Genomic DNA, 18921 nt, shown 5'->3' on the forward strand with positions numbered 1-18921 from the left:
TCTTCCCTTTTTATCGATCTTACTTGTCAATGATTCCGGAACTCGTTTAGGCTTTGAATCTACATAATTATACATTTTAAGACAATTATTAGATACCCACACCTTTTAATTGGATACTAGCAACTTAAACGAACTTATTAAACCAATATTAACATTTTCCTTTAGGGGGAATCGATTCCCTCCTGTGGGGGTATCGGTTCCCCTCTGGCATTCTGGAATTCTGTCGTTTGAAGGGGTATCGGTTCCCCTTGAATGGGTACCGATTCCCCTTGCCCAGAAATCATATTTTTAGCTCGAAAATCACTTCAATTTCTCTCAAACACTTCATATATCATCCCCTTTTCATTCTTAACTCTAGTACACATACTTAAACCAATCTATATTCATTTATTTCATCTTAAACCTTAGAATTCTATTCTCCATATAGAATTCAATAATCATATCAAATTTTTCATGTTATTCAAACATAATTCTAACACTTCTAACTTCTTAATCTCATAGATGACAAGTCAAATTCAACTTAAAATTCAACTTATCAATTCTATTTCAAGATTTGATTCAAGAACTCAAAATCTTTAATCTCTCATATACCTTTCATCTTGTTGTTTTAGAACAATTTAAACTTTCCTTAAGCTTAATTATCATCTAATAATCAAAACCCAACCTTGAATTGAACCAATAATCAACTAATGAAAAAACTTACCTTTGCCCTTGCTCTTACGGGAGGGGAAGAGAAAGGAATAAGAAGATGAAATGCTTTCATCTTCTCATGTTTTTATCTCTTAATAAAGGGATAAAATATCTTTCATGACAAATTACCCTTTTGCCCTTTAATTCTTTAGATAATTACTAACAACTTTCAGGAAATATCCTCAAATAAATCATTGAACTATTCAAGTATTCTACTTTTATTATCAAATTCTGAAATTTACGATTTAGTCACTAACCCGTAGTTTGGGATGTTACAAATCTCCCCTCCTTTTAATAAAATTCATCCTCGAATTTTCATTGCACACATTGATAAGAACATATCTTTGTTAAGCAGTTTCACTTATACAGAACCTCATTCTTTACCATCTCTTGTACTTTGTATTATTTTTCCTCAAAGCTCCCTTTAAAACTTATAAATACTCTTCTCTTTGTCTTCATCATATCAATATGATCCAAATATCTAACCATATTCAAATCCAGAACATACTTGATTAACTCACTTTATCTTTTCTTCCAATCTTATAACTCTATCACCTTTACTATCACAGTTAGTAAATATCAACTGTTCAATCTAGGGCACGAGCCCTAATTAATTAATCATATATTTTTTCCCAACCATAATTATCTCAATAATAATTTACTTAACTTGTCAAATCCATATTCATTCTTAACTTTTCTATTACTCTTTCTTATACACAATACTATTTACACGTCTACTATTCCTTTTTACATATCATCTCTTAAATAAATCTTTCGTGCTATCATAAACTTCACTTCATTACTTTAATTCTTTCATTACATTTTTCCTTATGCTTTTACATTCCTTTCATATCACTTATACTTTTCCTTCTTTATCCTTTTCAACTTTTCTATCAATCCTTAGTTTCCGTCAAACATACAAATCCTTTAACTTAATACGCTCACTATCACACTACTTTATTATTCAACTAATTTCTTTCAATCAAAACATAAACCTTCATCAAACTATCCATATATTTATTCTTCTCAATCAAAATAATTCATTCTCTATTTCCTTCACTTATCAAACCTTAATTCTCATTTGTCCATAATATAATTCCTTTGGTTCGAATTCAACCATTCCATTTACCTTTGTCTTATACCTAACTAAACCATATCATGTCCTTCATACTCTCATGCTATTTTATATCACATATATTTATCCTTAACTATCCCTCCTTATCACATTTTCATGACTTTGATAGTCAACTTTACTTGCACAAAACCTTATTCTTTATCATTCTTATACTTATGTTTTCTCCACTTGTTTCAACAATCACCAGATTTCAATACTCATCTAATCCATTTCAAATACTTTTTCTGCTTCGATTTACATAACTTCTAACAGGGCTTTTAACCCAATTCACAAAGGTTGTCTTTAACCTTGACTTATTATCAATTAACTCATTGATTAATCTTCCAATATCATACCCTACTGCTTTAGTCTGACTGACTCTTATCTAATTCGATTCTCTGACAGAGAATACAACTAATTCATATCGGGTTTAAAGTTGAAAATCAGAATCTCTATCTTTCTTTAATGGTGCTTAACTATATAAAGCACTAATTCTCTTAATCATATGAGATTTTTGTTCTCCAATCTTTCATTCTGAGCTCTTTATAAAACTTTAACGCGATTAATAATTTCTTGAAATAAGAAAAATTTCGAAACCAGTAACACTCTTTTAATTTAAGGCGCAAGCCCTAAACAACCAATCACATGTTCTTACTTATCCTTTCTAATCAAAATCAACTCAACAATAAATCTGTTTAACTTATTAAACTTATACTCATACACATGCACGTATAATTCCCTTGCTTCAAGCTCATATATTCGAGCTTATTTGTTTTATGAACTGATCATTCATGTACTTATTCTTGAACTCTTCTACAAATGATAACCACATCACTTGATCTTTTAACATTCTTATGGTGACATTTGTTCACCATACTTTAGCTTGACCACATAGTAACGAAACTACTCAATTTAACTTCTCCACTTTGGAGAAATGACAATCTTCTAACATTATCTTCCTACCATTTGATCAATTTTCCGCAACAATGGAACATTTCTCACATTCACCCTTGAACTCGGGTGTTCTCAACTCTTTTCAATACATTCATTCTATGAATTATTGAAGTATAAAATTAAAATATATCATAATATCATTCCATATCATGAAACATTCTCTAATCTTGTATAGGCACGCCCTGAGGTTTTTCGCTCTTCTCCCTGCCTGGCCAGGGCAGGTGAATGCTATTACCTGCAGTCTATTGCCTTGTGCTTCACTTTAGAAGCTCTCATATATTCATGTACTAATATCATTTCTTCTATCACATATAACATGTGCATATGATCATCCAATTCATATAATTTAACATATGTCATTTGCATATGTTCACATATCATCTATCACATAAACATATATATCTCATAAATCATCATCATGTATTCACTTATCTTATATAACATAAAAATTTAACTCTATTTACAAGACAATATACTCCTTACACTATCAGATCAGAAATTTTTTTTCACTTTATGTTGGCATGTATACTTTTTAAAGCACTTTTGACTTCATTTTTAGCCTAGAATCGGCTAAACCGTAGCTCTGATACCATTAAATGTAACACCCCCAACCCGTATCCGACCCGGATACGAGTCCGAAGTGTCACATTGACTTTTCAAACATTTATTCGTATAAAATAGTGAGTAATTTAAAAACTTGGATAACATTTAACTCATTCAAAACGTTTACAAAATATATCAGAGTTCATACAATTTATATCTTTAGACTACATGCCAACTACACTCTATATACCGTACATATATTTTCTGATCTGACAATTGGGTAAGGAGAACTGACCTGTCTTGCTCCTCTTAGCTCTTTACTCTTCTCACTTCTGTAACCTACGTGTGAAACAATCACACGCTAAGTCGTTGACTTAGTGAGGCATAAATCATATAATAAAACTCTAACTCGTAATCATGCTTGAACAATTTCTACTAACATATCACGTACAAGCACCATACCCACATATACATGTAATGATTCCTACTATGCACCTTTCATATAGATATATATATATAATTATCTTCTTTCCTATCATTATCATATTATCACCTTTTATATTTCTATTCTCTTGTTCATATAATCCATTAAGCTCATATCATATGTCTTATAGCATATACAATAATCACTAACACACATATATCATATACAGTACATTCCATGTTATCTCTTATTAGCCCATGTGCACCTGTGAGAACTGTAGATATGTGAGTCTATTGAGGTTGTGCACCACTATGCTGTCACCACAGCTCATATAAATGTCCCGAAGGACCAGTCCATAGATTCCGAAGAACCTAGGTAAACAGTCCATATGTCCCGAAGAACATAGGTAAACAGTCCATATGTCCCGAAGAACATAGGTAAACAGTCCATATGTCCCGAAGAACATAGGTAACCCTCGACCCTTGGCATGCCAACTATACCCCTAGCTCTCATATCACATAACATGGGCATTATCATTTATGACCGTTCACATTACTTATTCATATTCTTTCTCTTATAAACACATATCTTTTCTTTTCAGTCACGTATCACATGTACGTGTAATCCTTGATATCATAATCACATATTCCTTCTCTTCTATCACATATCAAATGTATGTGTAAGCACATATCTAATATCATATGTTGCATTTTCATGTAAGCATGTAAATCATGTAACATATAAACATACATCCATTTCTATGTACTAATGCACACAGAGTAATCACATAACATTATATAATTTACCTCTTACCATAGTAACTCTATCATTGACTCATCGCAAGCCAATGTTTGATCAATCACATAATTACAATTTAAATTGCACTCACCTGGCCTCACTAGTCCCTTTCAATCTCTTATCTTCCCTTTTTATCGATCTTACTTGTCAATGATTCCGGAACTCGTTTAGGCTTTGAATCTACATAATTATACATTTTAAGACAATTATTAGATACCCACACCTTTTAATTGGATACTAGCAACTTAAACGAACTTATTAAACCAATATTAACATTTTCCTTTAGGGGGGAATCGATTCCCTCCTGTGGGGGTATCGGTTCCCCTCTGGCATTCTGGAATTCTGTCGTTTGAAGGGGTATCGGTTCCCCTTGAATGGGTATTGATTCCCCTTGCCCAGAAATCATATTTTTAGCTCGAAAATCACTTCAATTTCTCTCAAACACTTCATATATCATCCCCTTTTCATTCTTAACTCTAGTACACATACTTAAACCAATCTATATTCATTTATTTCATCTTAAACCTTAGAATTCTATTCTCCATATAGAATTCAATAATCATATCAAATTTTTCATGTTATTCAAACATAATTCTAACACTTCTAACTTCTTAATCTCATAGATGACAAGTCAAATTCAACTTAAAATTCAACTTATCAATTCTATTTCAAGATTTGATTCAAGAACTCAAAATCTTTAATCTCCCATATACCTTTCATCTTGTTGTTTTAGAACAATTTAAACTTTCCTTAAGCTTAATTATCATCTAATAATCAAAACCCAACCTTGAATTGAACCAATAATCAACTAATGAAAAAACTTACCTTTGCCCTTGCTCTTACGGGAGGGGAAGAGAAAGGAATAAGAAGATGAAATGCTTTCATCTTCTCATGTTTTTATCTCTTAATAAAGGGATAAAATATCTTTCATGACAAATTACCCTTTTGCCCTTTAATTCTTTAGATAATTACTAACAACTTTCAGGAAATATCCTCAAATAAATCATTGAACTATTCAAGTATTCTACTTTTATTATCAAATTCTGAAATTTACGATTTAGTCACTAACCCGTAGTTTGGGATGTTACAAATCTCCCCTCCTTTTAATAAAATTCATCCTCGAATTTTCATTGCACACATTGATAAGAACATATCTTTGTTAAGCAGTTTCACTTATACAGAACCTCATTCTTTACCATCTCTTGTACTTTGTATTATTTTTCCTCAAAGCTCCCTTTAAAACTTATAAATACTCTTCTCTTTGTCTTCATCATATCAATATGATCCAAATATCTAACCATATTCAAATCCAGAACATACTTGATTAACTCACTTTATCTTTTCTTCCAATCTTATAACTCTATCACCTTTACTATCACAGTTAGTAAATATCAACTGTTCAATCTAGGGCACGAGCCCTAATTAATTAATCATATATTTTTTCCCAACCATAATTATCTCAATAATAATTTACTTAACTTGTCAAATCCATATTCATTCTTAACTTTTCTATTACTCTTTCTTATACACAATACTATTTACACGTCTACTATTCCTTTTTACATATCATCTCTTAAATAAATCTTTCGTGCTATCATAAACTTCACTTCATTACTTTAATTCTTTCATTACATTTTTCCTTATGCTTTTACATTCCTTTCATATCACTTATACTTTTCCTTCTTTATCCTTTTCAACTTTTCTATCAATCCTTAGTTTCCGTCAAACATACAAATCCTTTAACTTAATACGCTCACTATCACACTACTTTATTATTCAACTAATTTCTTTCAATCAAAACATAAACCTTCATCAAACTATCCATATATTTATTCTTCTCAATCAAAATAATTCATTCTCTATTTCCTTCACTTATCAAACCTTAATTCTCATTTGTCCATAATATAATTCCTTTGGTTCGAATTCAACCATTCCATTTACCTTTGTCTTATACCTAACTAAACCATATCATGTCCTTCATACTCTCATGCTATTTTATATCACATATATTTATCCTTAACTATCCCTCCTTATCACATTTTCATGACTTTGATAGTCAACTTTACTTGCACAAAACCTTATTCTTTATCATTCTTATACTTATGTTTTCTCCACTTGTTTCAACAATCACCAGATTTCAATACTCATCTAATCCATTTCAAATACTTTTTCTGCTTCGATTTACATAACTTCTAACAGGGCTTTTAACCCAATTCACAAAGGTTGTCTTTAACCTTGACTTATTATCAATTAACTCATTGATTAATCTTCCAATATCATACCCTACTGCTTTAGTCTGACTGACTCTTATCTAATTCGATTCTCTGACAGAGAATACAACTAATTCATATCGGGTTTAAAGTTGAAAATCAGAATCTCTATCTTTCTTTAATGGTGCTTAACTATATAAAGCACTAATTCTCTTAATCATATGAGATTTTTGTTCTCCAATCTTTTCATTCTGAGCTCTTTATAAAACTTTAACGCGATTAATAATTTCTTGAAATAAGAAAAATTTCGAAACCAGTAACACTCTTTTAATTTAAGGCGCAAGCCCTAAACAACCAATCACATGTTCTTACTTATCCTTTCTAATCAAAATCAACTCAACAATAAATCTGTTTAACTTATTAAACTTATACTCATACACATGCACGTATAATTCCCTTGCTTCAAGCTCATATATTCGAGCTTATTTGTTTTATGAACTGATCATTCATGTACTTATTCTTGAACTCTTCTACAAATGATAACCACATCACTTGATCTTTTAACATTCTTATGGTGACATTTGTTCACCATACTTTAGCTTGACCACATAGTAACGAAACTACTCAATTTAACTTCTCCACTTTGGAGAAATGACAATCTTCTAACATTATCTTCCTACCATTTGATCAATTTTCCGCAACAATGGAACATTTCTCACATTCACCCTTGAACTCGGGTGTTCTCAACTCTTTTCAATACATTCATTCTATGAATTATTGAAGTATAAAATTAAAATATATCATAATATCATTCCATATCATGAAACATTCTCTAATCTTGTATAGGCACGCCCTGAGGTTTTTCGCTCTTCTCCCTGCCTGGCCAGGGCAGGTGAATGCTATTACCTGCAGTCTATTGCCTTGTGCTTCACTTTAGAAGCTCTCATATATTCATGTACTAATATCATTTCTTCTATCACATATAACATGTGCATATGATCATCCAATTCATATAATTTAACATATGTCATTTGCATATGTTCACATATCATCTATCACATAAACATATATCTCATAAATCATCATCATGTATTCACTTATCTTATATAACATAAAAATTTAACTCTATTTACAAGACAATATACTCCTTACACTATCAGATCAGAAATTTTTTTTCACTTTATGTTGGCATGTATACTTTTTAAAGCACTTTTGACTTCATTTTTAGCCTAGAATCGGCTAAACCGTAGCTCTGATACCATTAAATGTAACACCCCCAACCCGTATCCGACCCGGATACGAGTCCGAAGTGTCACATTGACTTTTCAAACATTTATTCGTATAAAATAGTGAGTAATTTAAAAACTTGGATAACATTTAACTCATTCAAAACGTTTACAAAATATATCAGAGTTCATACAATTTATATCTTTAGACTACATGCCAACTACACTCTATATACCGTACATATATTTTCTGATCTGACAATTGGGTAAGGAGAACTGACCTGTCTTGCTCCTCTTAGCTCTTTACTCTTCTCACTTCTGTAACCTACGTGTGAAACAATCACACGCTAAGTCGTTGACTTAGTGAGGCATAAATCATATAATAAAACTCTAACTCGTAATCATGCTTGAACAATTTCTACTAACATATCACGTACAAGCACCATACCCACATATACATGTAATGATTCCTACTATGCACCTTTCATATAGATATATATATAATTATCTTCTTTCCTATCATTATCATATTATCACCTTTCATATTTCTATTCTCTTGTTCATATAATCCATTAAGCTCATATCATATGTCTTATAGCATATACAATAATCACTAACACACATATATCATATACAGTACATTCCATGTTATCTCTTATTAGCCCATGTGCACCTGTGAGAACTGTAGATATGTGAGTCTATTGAGGTTGTGCACCACTATGCTGTCACCACAGCTCATATAAATGTCCCGAAGGACCAGTCCATAGATTCCGAAGAACCTAGGTAAACAGTCCATATGTCCCGAAGAACATAGGTAAACAGTCCATATGTCCCGAAGAACATAGGTAAACAGTCCATATGTCCCGAAGAACATAGGTAACCCTCGACCCTTGGCATGCCAACTATACCCCTAGCTCTCATATCACATAACATGGGCATTATCATTTATGACCGTTCACATTACTTATTCATATTCTTTCTCTTATAAACACATATCTTTTCTTTTCAGTCACGTATCACATGTACGTGTAATCCTTGATATCATAATCACATATTCCTTCTCTTCTATCACATATCAAATGTATGTGTAAGCACATATCTAATATCATATGTTGCATTTTCATGTAAGCATGTAAATCATGTAACATATAAACATACATCCATTTCTATGTACTAATGCACACAGAGTAATCACATAACATTATATAATTTACCTCTTACCATAGTAACTCTATCATTGACTCATCGCAAGCCAATGTTTGATCAATCACATAATTACAATTTAAATTGCACTCACCTGGCCTCACTAGTCCCTTTCAATCTCTTATCTTCCCTTTTTATCGATCTTACTTGTCAATGATTCCGGAACTCGTTTAGGCTTTGAATCTACATAATTATACATTTTAAGACAATTATTAGATACCCACACCTTTTAATTGGATACTAGCAACTTAAACGAACTTATTAAACCAATATTAACATTTTCCTTTAGGGGGGAATCGATTCCCTCCTGTGGGGGTATCGGTTCCCCTCTGGCATTCTGGAATTCTGTCGTTTGAAGGGGTATCGGTTCCCCTTGAATGGGTACTGATTCCCCTTGCCCAGAAATCATATTTTTAGCTCGAAAATCACTTCAATTTCTCTCAAACACTTCATATATCATCCCCTTTTCATTCTTAACTCTAGTACACATACTTAAACCAATCTATATTCATTTATTTCATCTTAAACCTTAGAATTCTATTCTCCATATAGAATTCAATAATCATATCAAATTTTTCATGTTATTCAAACATAATTCTAACACTTCTAACTTCTTAATCTCATAGATGACAAGTCAAATTCAACTTAAAATTCAACTTATCAATTCTATTTCAAGATTTGATTCAAGAACTCAAAATCTTTAATCTCCCATATACCTTTCATCTTGTTGTTTTAGAACAATTTAAACTTTCCTTAAGCTTAATTATCATCTAATAATCAAAACCCAACCTTGAATTGAACCAGTAATCAACTAATGAAAAAACTTACCTTTGCCCTTGCTCTTACGGGAGGGGAAGAGAAAGGAATAAGAAGATGAAATGCTTTCATCTTCTCATGTTTTTATCTCTTAATAAAGGGATAAAATATCTTTCATGACAAATTACCCTTTTGCCCTTTAATTCTTTAGATAATTACTAACAACTTTCAGGAAATATCCTCAAATAAATCATTGAACTATTCAAGTATTCTACTTTTATTATCAAATTCTGAAATTTACGATTTAGTCACTAACCCGTAGTTTGGGATGTTACAGTTTTTATGCAATGAACCTGGACACTTTTTGAGTTGGATTTATCAAGATATTTCAAGAGTTACGAAAGGGTTTAAATTCATAATTAAAATCAAATTTAATTTGATTTTATTGTTGGACGAATTTTCCCTTACTTCTAGCCTATAAATAGGAGATGAATTCAGTTTCTTAACTCACTCTCTACATTTAGAATTCACTCCCAAGTGTTTTCTAAAGTTGTTTTCTTTGTGCCTTCCGATCAGAAGTGCAATACCACTAGCAGTCCACTCCGGTTTTGGGTGTACGGAATTTGAAGCGACCGTATTAACCTCTGGGGACAATCCGTCTATTGGAACGATTACACATATCGGAGTGAATTCGTTTCTAAGGCAGTAGTTAATACTACGACATGGTTAATTGGTTCTTTATTTATATATTTCATTATATTTTTTTTCAGTTAATATTAATGTCTCGTTTTACAGCCGTCTATTTTACCAACAATGACAACACTTGTGGATGAAGAAAATATTTTCCGCAGTTCTTTGAATTTGGAGCAAAGGGATACATATTCAACTGTTGCAATTCTTGGAATTTTAGGAAAAGGATATCACGTATTAGTGTTGCAATTATGTGGATTTTGGATAATTAAGTATTACGTTTGGTAAATCCTAATTATTTTTAGTTTTGATATTTAAGAAAAACGATGATTTGGAAAATAAAATGTTAGTTATATAAATTACATGGAAAAAATTGAAAATGTGGATAAATTTTAATTAATAAGGACAACGGATGATGTGGTGAGGAGGATCCCCGAAATAATTTCTCTAGATTATAAGATATTGTTTTTTTTAAGTTTTTTTCTACTATTAAAAGCTATAAAATAGTTCTTCAACTGTAGAGTGTTGTTTTGTGGAGTCCCTCAACTGTTAAAAGTTACAAAATGGTCACCTGACTATTTATTATGTTCCAAACTTATCATTTTTCATTAAAATGAACAATATTTTGAGTTGAACATTAACTTGTTGATTGTGATATGATAAAATTTGATCCAAAAATCTAAATTGATTAGCATATCTCAGTCATCATGTTAACGTTCAACTAAAACAACCGTTGATTTTTTAACGAAAAAGGATGAGTCTGAAATATAATAAATAGTCGGTGATCATTTTGTAGCTTTTAATAATCAAAATGCTAAACAAAATAATATTTTATAATTAAATGATTATTTTGTAACTTTTAATAATAGATGTAATTAATGTGCGTTCTTTACCCTATTAAATAAACAAACTTAACAAACGATTTGAAAATGAAAATAAAATAAAATATTTGACAACTATTTAAAAAATTATATTTGAAGTACCTAAATTTAATAGTTTAAATATTTATTTTAGATGTAACATATGACTTCATTCATATCCATATTTAGATATCTATCTATAGTATATAACCTCCTCTCTTGTCCTTTCTTTCTATATTTAGTTCAACGCCGCAACCTTTTGCTCTCTTTAGATCTTCCTAGCTTTTGCTGCTCTGAAATTCAAATCTGAGGCGCCTCTGCTGTATCTTCCATCTATCTCTCTCCTCCCTCTTAAATCCATCTTTTTTTCCCTTTTTCCGATTTATATCTTCTAAATCCTTCAACTTCCATTTGTTTCAAACTTTCATAGGTTCCTTCCCTAGTCAACTTATTGTTGTTGGAGCTTTGATCCTACAGTTCTTAAAACGAAGCTATTCCTTTTAGTTGCTTCTTCTTCAAGATCTTATCTAGCTCTGCTTAGAAAGTAAGCTGAAAATTTTCTTCTTGGAAACGGACGGTAAAATTCCTTGAGAATCTTTATCTTCCTTTTAAAGGACGTCGAGTTGGAATACGTAGAATGGTTTTCTACCTTGAAAGTTATTAGCACAACGTATCGGGATAAAGCAGAGTCAAATTAAGGTAAAAATAGGGAAAGTTTCAATGGATTCAAGTACCCATCGAAGTTACCAAGGCCAAAATAACCAATCCGGTTCTGGGTTATTACGTTTTCGTTCTGCTCCAATCTCTGTTCCTGCTGATTTCAGCGATACCGTTGATTGCGGGGTCAACAAAGGTGGTTTCGATATATCCAGATTCGTTAGTTCAAGCGGCGGCGGAAATGGCGAAGTAGAGGGTAAATCTGGGTCGGAGGCGGCTGCTAACTATGCAAGTTCAGGGTTGCCGCCTCAGTATCCGAGGCATAGCTCGTATGACTTATTGGATCAACGGAGTCGAGGGAAAGCGGTTACTTCTATTTTAACGAGGCAAAGCAGCTCGCCGCCAGGGATTTTTACCAACTTATCTGTTCAAAATGGTATTCTTATGATTTTCACTTTATTTTCATGTCTTTATTGCTTTGCTTTCTTGTTTATAGAAAGATGAAAAGTTTTACCCTTTTGCTTTTCTTACCCTCCACTTTCTTCATTGGGATTTTTGTAAATTAAAAGTATAATATTAAAAATATATACAGTAATTAACATTTAATTAAATAATTATTTTTGACTTAATTTTTTTTTGAGTATTTTGATATTCAAGGTTTGATAATGATGTAGAAAGACACTGATATTAGAATAAATAGTAATTTTAACAAATTCCTTGATTTTAATCTTTTATTTTTAGATAAAAGTAACTATTTAGTCGAATATTATAAACATTTTTTTTATCATTATCCTTAAATTAAAGGATAGAACTCTGAATGTTTAGAGCCGGCTGTGGTAAGCCAAAGTTAGCTGAAACTGTGTTGGTTAAATAAACGGCAGGCTATGGCAGCATGAAAGATTTGGGAAACTACACTGGAGAACTAAGTCCTTCGAACAGATTGAAGAATCAGATTAGCTTCTCAGCAAGACAACCTTCTTTATTGAGCATGTTGTCGCATATTTCCAAAATCGGCGACGACAGCGTCGGGGCTAATAGCTTCGACGGAGGTTCTTGGAGTAATGATTTTGCACAATTTACACACAATTTTTCCGGCTTGATGATGTCACGAGATAACCAGGTATTATTACGTTGCATATCAATTATGAAAATACCATAGATTGTATTTGTGAGTGGTGGTTTTATGAGTAGAATGGAGACGTTGGAAGTGGTGTTCATGTATTATCGCACCATTTAAGTCTACCAAAGACCTCAAATGAGATGGCTGCGGTGGATAGGTATCTGCATTTTCAAGATTCAGTGCCCTGTAAGGTCAGAGCTAAGCGTGGTTGTGCTACTAATCCTCGAAGCATTGCAGAAAGGGTAAAATAACCTACCCCAATTCACCTTATTTTGGTGGTTTTTTGCAGCTTAAGTTTTAGGGTAAACTTTATATTTGGTCACCCACCAATTATTTAGTTTCTGTTTTGATCACACAGAGTTAAAAATTAATGGTGATATTGATGTATCACCATAAGATGATTTCATATCAGTAATGAAAAAATAATTTTAAAAAATAATAAGTCAGCATCATTATTAAATTTTTAATAGTGTGTGACAAAAACGGAACTGAAATGCAAAGTTAGGGATGATTTGAATAAATATAATAATAAAATGATCAAAACAGAAATTAAGTAATACGTGGTTGACCAAATAGGTAGTTTACCCTAAGTTTTATTTGAACGCATTTGGTGATTTAATGAAGATGATTATGTAAAGGGTAAATTACTTTTTTTTTCCAGGTGAGAAGAACACGTATCAGTGAACGGATGAGAAAGCTTCAGGAGCTTGTCCCCAACATGGACAAGGTAAATCACTTTTCGGTCCAATTTTATAAAAGGTCCCTATACTATGCGTTTTTAGTAGATTTGATCTCTTGTTTTGAAATTTGTATTCAATTCTGTAATCATCATTTTTTTTTCCATTTATTCTGTTAAAATGACATGGCTTATATATTTTAAACATGTAATCATATACATCTACACTTTACTTTTTTTTTTACAATTTCTATAAATATTATAACTTATAAAAAAACGTGCGACACAATTGTACAATTTTAATAAATCAAATTCTATATTCTATTTAGCATTTTCTAATTTTTTTTTTGTTAAAAGTATCGTGAAACCGATAAATAATGTTAAAAATATTATTTGCTTCTAAGAAAATATAAGTTTGAAAAATATTTTTTAATTTAAAGATAGAATTTGTATTTATTATATAATTAATAAATTATTTTCAGGTATAAATTTTTTATGTCTTATTATATTAATTTTTTTTAAAATAATTTATTTTTGAATTTTACACATCTTAATGTAATTTTTACAATAATTTACAAAGTTATTTTTTAATAAAAATATTTTTATATTATTATCTTAATTATATTTAATGCATTATAAGATTAATTAATTTAAATATAATTTATATACGGTTCAAAAAGATATAATTTATATGCATATTCTTAACTCATAACATCATTTTATCTTTTTAAAATATATTTTTAATAATAATTTTATTTAAATATTAAACCAATTTTGTGAAAAATATTTTTGAAATACCCTTTACTATCATTTTTGAAAAATAATATTTAACTAAGTCACGGCAAAAGATCTGACAAAATTAAATGAAAAAGTTAATATAAAAAAACATATATTTAAAAAAATGAAAAGAAATAGAAATAATCAACTTATAGGAGAAAGATTAAATCTGTAAAATGCACTTACCGTGTACATATTTTGGGGTAAAGAAATTGTACAAGGAAACTGAGTTGTTTAGATTGGGCAGCAAACACACGCAGCAGACATGTTAGATTTGGCAGTGGACTACATCAAGGACCTTCAAAAGCAGCTCAAGGTACGTAAAACTGGCTTACTATGAAACATGGAATTAAGTTCAAAATTTATCAGGCAGATAGTTAAACTTAATCATTAGATTAAAACATTTGGGTCCTTCATATCAAGTAGAAGACAAGTTGTGATTCCATATTCATTTTGTCATACATTAAGATGGGAACCCAGGACTTTATATTGGGGATTAATTTGAACTTTTAAAATTTTAGAGGTAAACTCGAACTTATAAAATTTCAGAATAACAAAAATAGATTTTCAATAGAAAAAAATCTAAAATACATAATAAAAAAGTTTTTGTGCCCAAAGTATAAAATTCTGTTTGTCTTATCGTGGGCATGACCCAAGATCATTGTGACGTAGAACTAGTGCTGTGGCATTGGTCTTACGGTTGCAATAATGGTGTTTTGCAGGCTCTGAGTGACAATCGGGCAAACTGCAAGTGCTTGAATATTCACAGGGCAATGCCTAATCAACTTGTATGATTTTGCTTCTCTTCAATGAGAGAGAATTTCATTGTAAAAAGTCAGTCCTTTAAGCTAACAAAGGCTTCCCACTTTACATGTTTTTTAATTGCAATTTCACTTTGAATTTAGTGGACTCTTGGATTTAGAAACCTGCTGAATTTCATTTTTTATATGCACATGTATTACCATTAACGTTTTACACCCAGCCCCAAAAACATTTCAATATTCTCTCGCGAGATCTCATTCTGAGTTATCAGAGAATATTTATACTACTAAAATTTAAAATTTTTATCTATTATAGATTTTTTTATGTATTTTTATTTTTTTTTAAATTGTTCTTGGAATTTTGTAAGTTATTCGTTTCTTAAAATTTTAGAAAAACACTCTTATCATAAAATTATTCATACTTTGTTATATATATTTCTTTTAAATCGGTTTAAATCCTTTGTTATATATACTTCTTTTAAATCGGTTTTTAAACTTTTAAACATTCTAATTTTTTAAATTAAATTATTAACAATATTAGTATTTATATGTTGTTTTTAAAATACAATATAATACTTTTATGTATTTAAGGTTCAAGTTTGGGTTTCAAACGAGTTAAGATCGAAAATATTTTGAGTTCAAATTTTTTCGAGATGAATTTAAACTTTAATTTTTATTTTCAAGTTCAAATCAAATGTAAGCTCTCAAACTTTTACATCGAGTAAAATATAATTTTAAAATTTTTTAGTCGAATTCAACGAAATTGGAACTAGATTCGAAGTCAATAACACTCAATACGACAGAGTAGCAAAAGAAAACTAGTTTGTCTCACTCAACTCAATTTGGTAGGACCAATGAGGAGATTACTGTTTTACCCCCAGCCGGCTCCTCCCAAAAACAAGCAGAAGATTGTTGCAAGGAAAAGAAAATCCTAATCGATTGAAAATGAAGTGGTAACGAATAGTATTAGCTAGATTTAGGACAAAAGAAAGAGGCTCCGAAGAATAAGACAAAAGCTTTGTTTCCTATAGCTCTCGACTTTATCATGGATGCCACATGAAGACGGCCACTGACCCAGTCACAGCAAATCAACACCCGACATTCAATGCACCAAAAAGAAAAACGTCCATTAATGGAAGTCCAAGATCCTGTTACTTATAAAATCAAAGTTCCCATTGTTAAGTGATTTACAGAGGTTTCAAAAATGGCTGATATCCAAGCCTACATCATACTTCTCTTCCTTTGGTTAGCGTCTCTCATTTTGGTCAAAACCATCTTCTCCAAGAAGAAGACGGCCTCTCGTCTCCCGCCGAGCCCGACGGCCTTACCATTCATCGGCCACCTCCACCTTCTCGCACCGATACCTCACCAAGCCCTTCACAAGCTTTCAACCAAACATGGACCCTTGATGCATATCCGTCTCGGGTCTGTTCCTTGTGTTGTGGCATCCTCCCCGGAAATGGCTAAGGAGTTCCTCAAAACACACGACTCATCCTTCTCCAACCGACCCATAACAGCCGCTGTCGACTACCTTACGTATGGCTCTGCTGATTTCTCCTTTGCTCCATACGGGCCGTATTGGAAGTTCATGAAGAAAATCTGCATGTCTGAACTGTTAAACGGCCGAATGCTGGACCAGTCTCTCCCGGTTAGAGGTGAAGAATTAAGGCGGTTCTTGCGGTTCATGGAGAAAAAAGCAAGCGCAGGTGAAAAAGTGGATGTCGGAGGACAGCTCGTGAGGCTAACTAATAACATCGTGTCGAGAATGATAATGAATCGAACATGTTCCGGTAATGAAGATGAAGCCGAAGAGGTAAGGAAGTTGGTGGAAGCAACAGCTGAGCTAACGGGACGGTTTAATTTGTCGGATTTCATCTGGTTTTGCAAGAATTTGGATTTGCAAGGAATGAAGAAACAGCTCAAACACGTTCGTGATAAGTTTGACTCAATGATGGAAAAAATAATAAAGGAACATGAAGATGTAAGGAAGAGGAACGATAATGGAGGTGCAGTAAAAGATTTACTTGATGTCTTACTTGATATATCAGAAGATGAAAACTCGGAGATGAGATTAACCGGAGAAAACATAAAGGCCTTCATCCTGGTAACCCTCAATTTACTCTCTAATTTTTTCACATTAAAGTTACTGACAGCAGGCTTTAATTTATAAAATTTCCCAGGACTTATTTGCAGCTGGAACCGACACATCTGCAGTAACAATAGAATGGGCTTTATCAGAGCTCATTAATCATCCAAACATAATGGAGAAAGCAAGAGAAGAGGTGGATAGTGTTGTAGGGAAGAAGAGAATAGTTGCAGAATCAGATATCAGCAATCTCCCATACCTTCAAGCTATCGTAAAAGAAACATTAAGGCTTCACCCCACCGGTCCTATGATCGTAAGGGAGTCGACCGAAGACTGTATTATCGGAGGTTACGAAATTCCGGCAAAGACACGACTGTTCGTTAATGTTTGGGCTATCGGTAGGGATCCGAATCACTGGGAAGACTCACTTGAATTCCGACCGGAGAGGTTTATTGAAGGGAGTGGGAAGAGCCAGATGGATGTGAGGGGACAGCATTTTCAGTTGTTGCCATTTGGGAGTGGGAGAAGATCGTGCCCTGGGACTACAATGGCATTGGGAGTTGTTCAGACGAGCCTTGCTGCTATGATCCAATGCTTTGAGTGGAAAGTTGATGGGAGTGTTGATATGAAAGAAGGACCTGGATTGACCCTTCCAAGGGCTCATCCACTGATGTGTGTCCCTCTCCTTCGGCTGAATCCTTTTCCATCTGTTTGAACTTTGAAGTGCAAATAAAATCAAATTCAAACTCTTCTCTTGCACATACACAGAAGTATCATTGCAGAGAACCCAGATAGTAGCTGGTTTTTCGATGAAATTAAATTGGGTTGGGTCTAAACAACTGTTCTAGGCCCTTCAACTGTTGTTACAGATTGTTGGTTTCTAGGTTATTAGTGATTCTATGGTTGTTGGCTCAGTTGTAATTAGAGTTATAAAAGAATGGATATTGAACCTAATGTATGGGTTTTGTATTCTATGGTTAATGGTTCAGTTGTAACAAGAGTTATGGATTATGAATCTGTTAAAATGTGTTAAAAGAGTTTATATCAGTCGACAGTCGTGTAACACCCTAAATTTAATTTACAAAATTAACACCCTATAATTATTTGGTAAATTTACATAAATAAAGATACTTTCCAGCATTAAGAAAAGTGTGGGGATGTTTTTGATCTAAAAGTGTCATACTTCACTATTATTGGTGTATTCATATATATTACTGGTCATATACAAATTAGTTGACCCTATTCTCATATGTAATGGGGTGAGGGGAGGTAGGATAGTAGGCTGCCCCCAACGCCAGGTTGAAAGCAGTCTCTGTGGAAGACCTCCGACAGTCAGAATTCATATACAATTTGAAATATTATTTATTGTCGATTTA

At 32.2% G+C, this 18921-nt stretch overlaps 1 protein-coding gene and 1 pseudogene across 1 annotated transcript; both read left to right on the top strand.

Annotated features, from left to right (window-relative positions):
* Positions 1-11905: 11905 nt before the first annotated feature.
* LOC120135499 lies at positions 11906-15531 on the top strand (annotated as a pseudogene).
* A 1084-nt stretch (positions 15532-16615) lies between these two features.
* Positions 16616-18479, top strand: LOC120135644 (cytochrome P450 93A3-like). Its single transcript, XM_039151882.1, has 2 exons — positions 16616-17563; positions 17640-18479. Exons 1-2 carry the CDS (start codon positions 16664-16666, stop codon positions 18258-18260), a joined length of 1521 nt encoding a protein of 506 aa, XP_039007813.1. The 5' UTR covers positions 16616-16663; the 3' UTR covers positions 18261-18479.
* Positions 18480-18921: the final 442 nt, after the last annotated feature.

The sequence above is a fragment of the Hibiscus syriacus genome, unplaced genomic scaffold (assembly GCF_006381635.1).
Source record: "Hibiscus syriacus cultivar Baekdansim isolate YM2019G1 unplaced genomic scaffold, ASM638163v2 tig00110610_pilon, whole genome shotgun sequence".
Classification (NCBI taxonomy): domain Eukaryota; kingdom Viridiplantae; phylum Streptophyta; class Magnoliopsida; order Malvales; family Malvaceae; genus Hibiscus; species Hibiscus syriacus.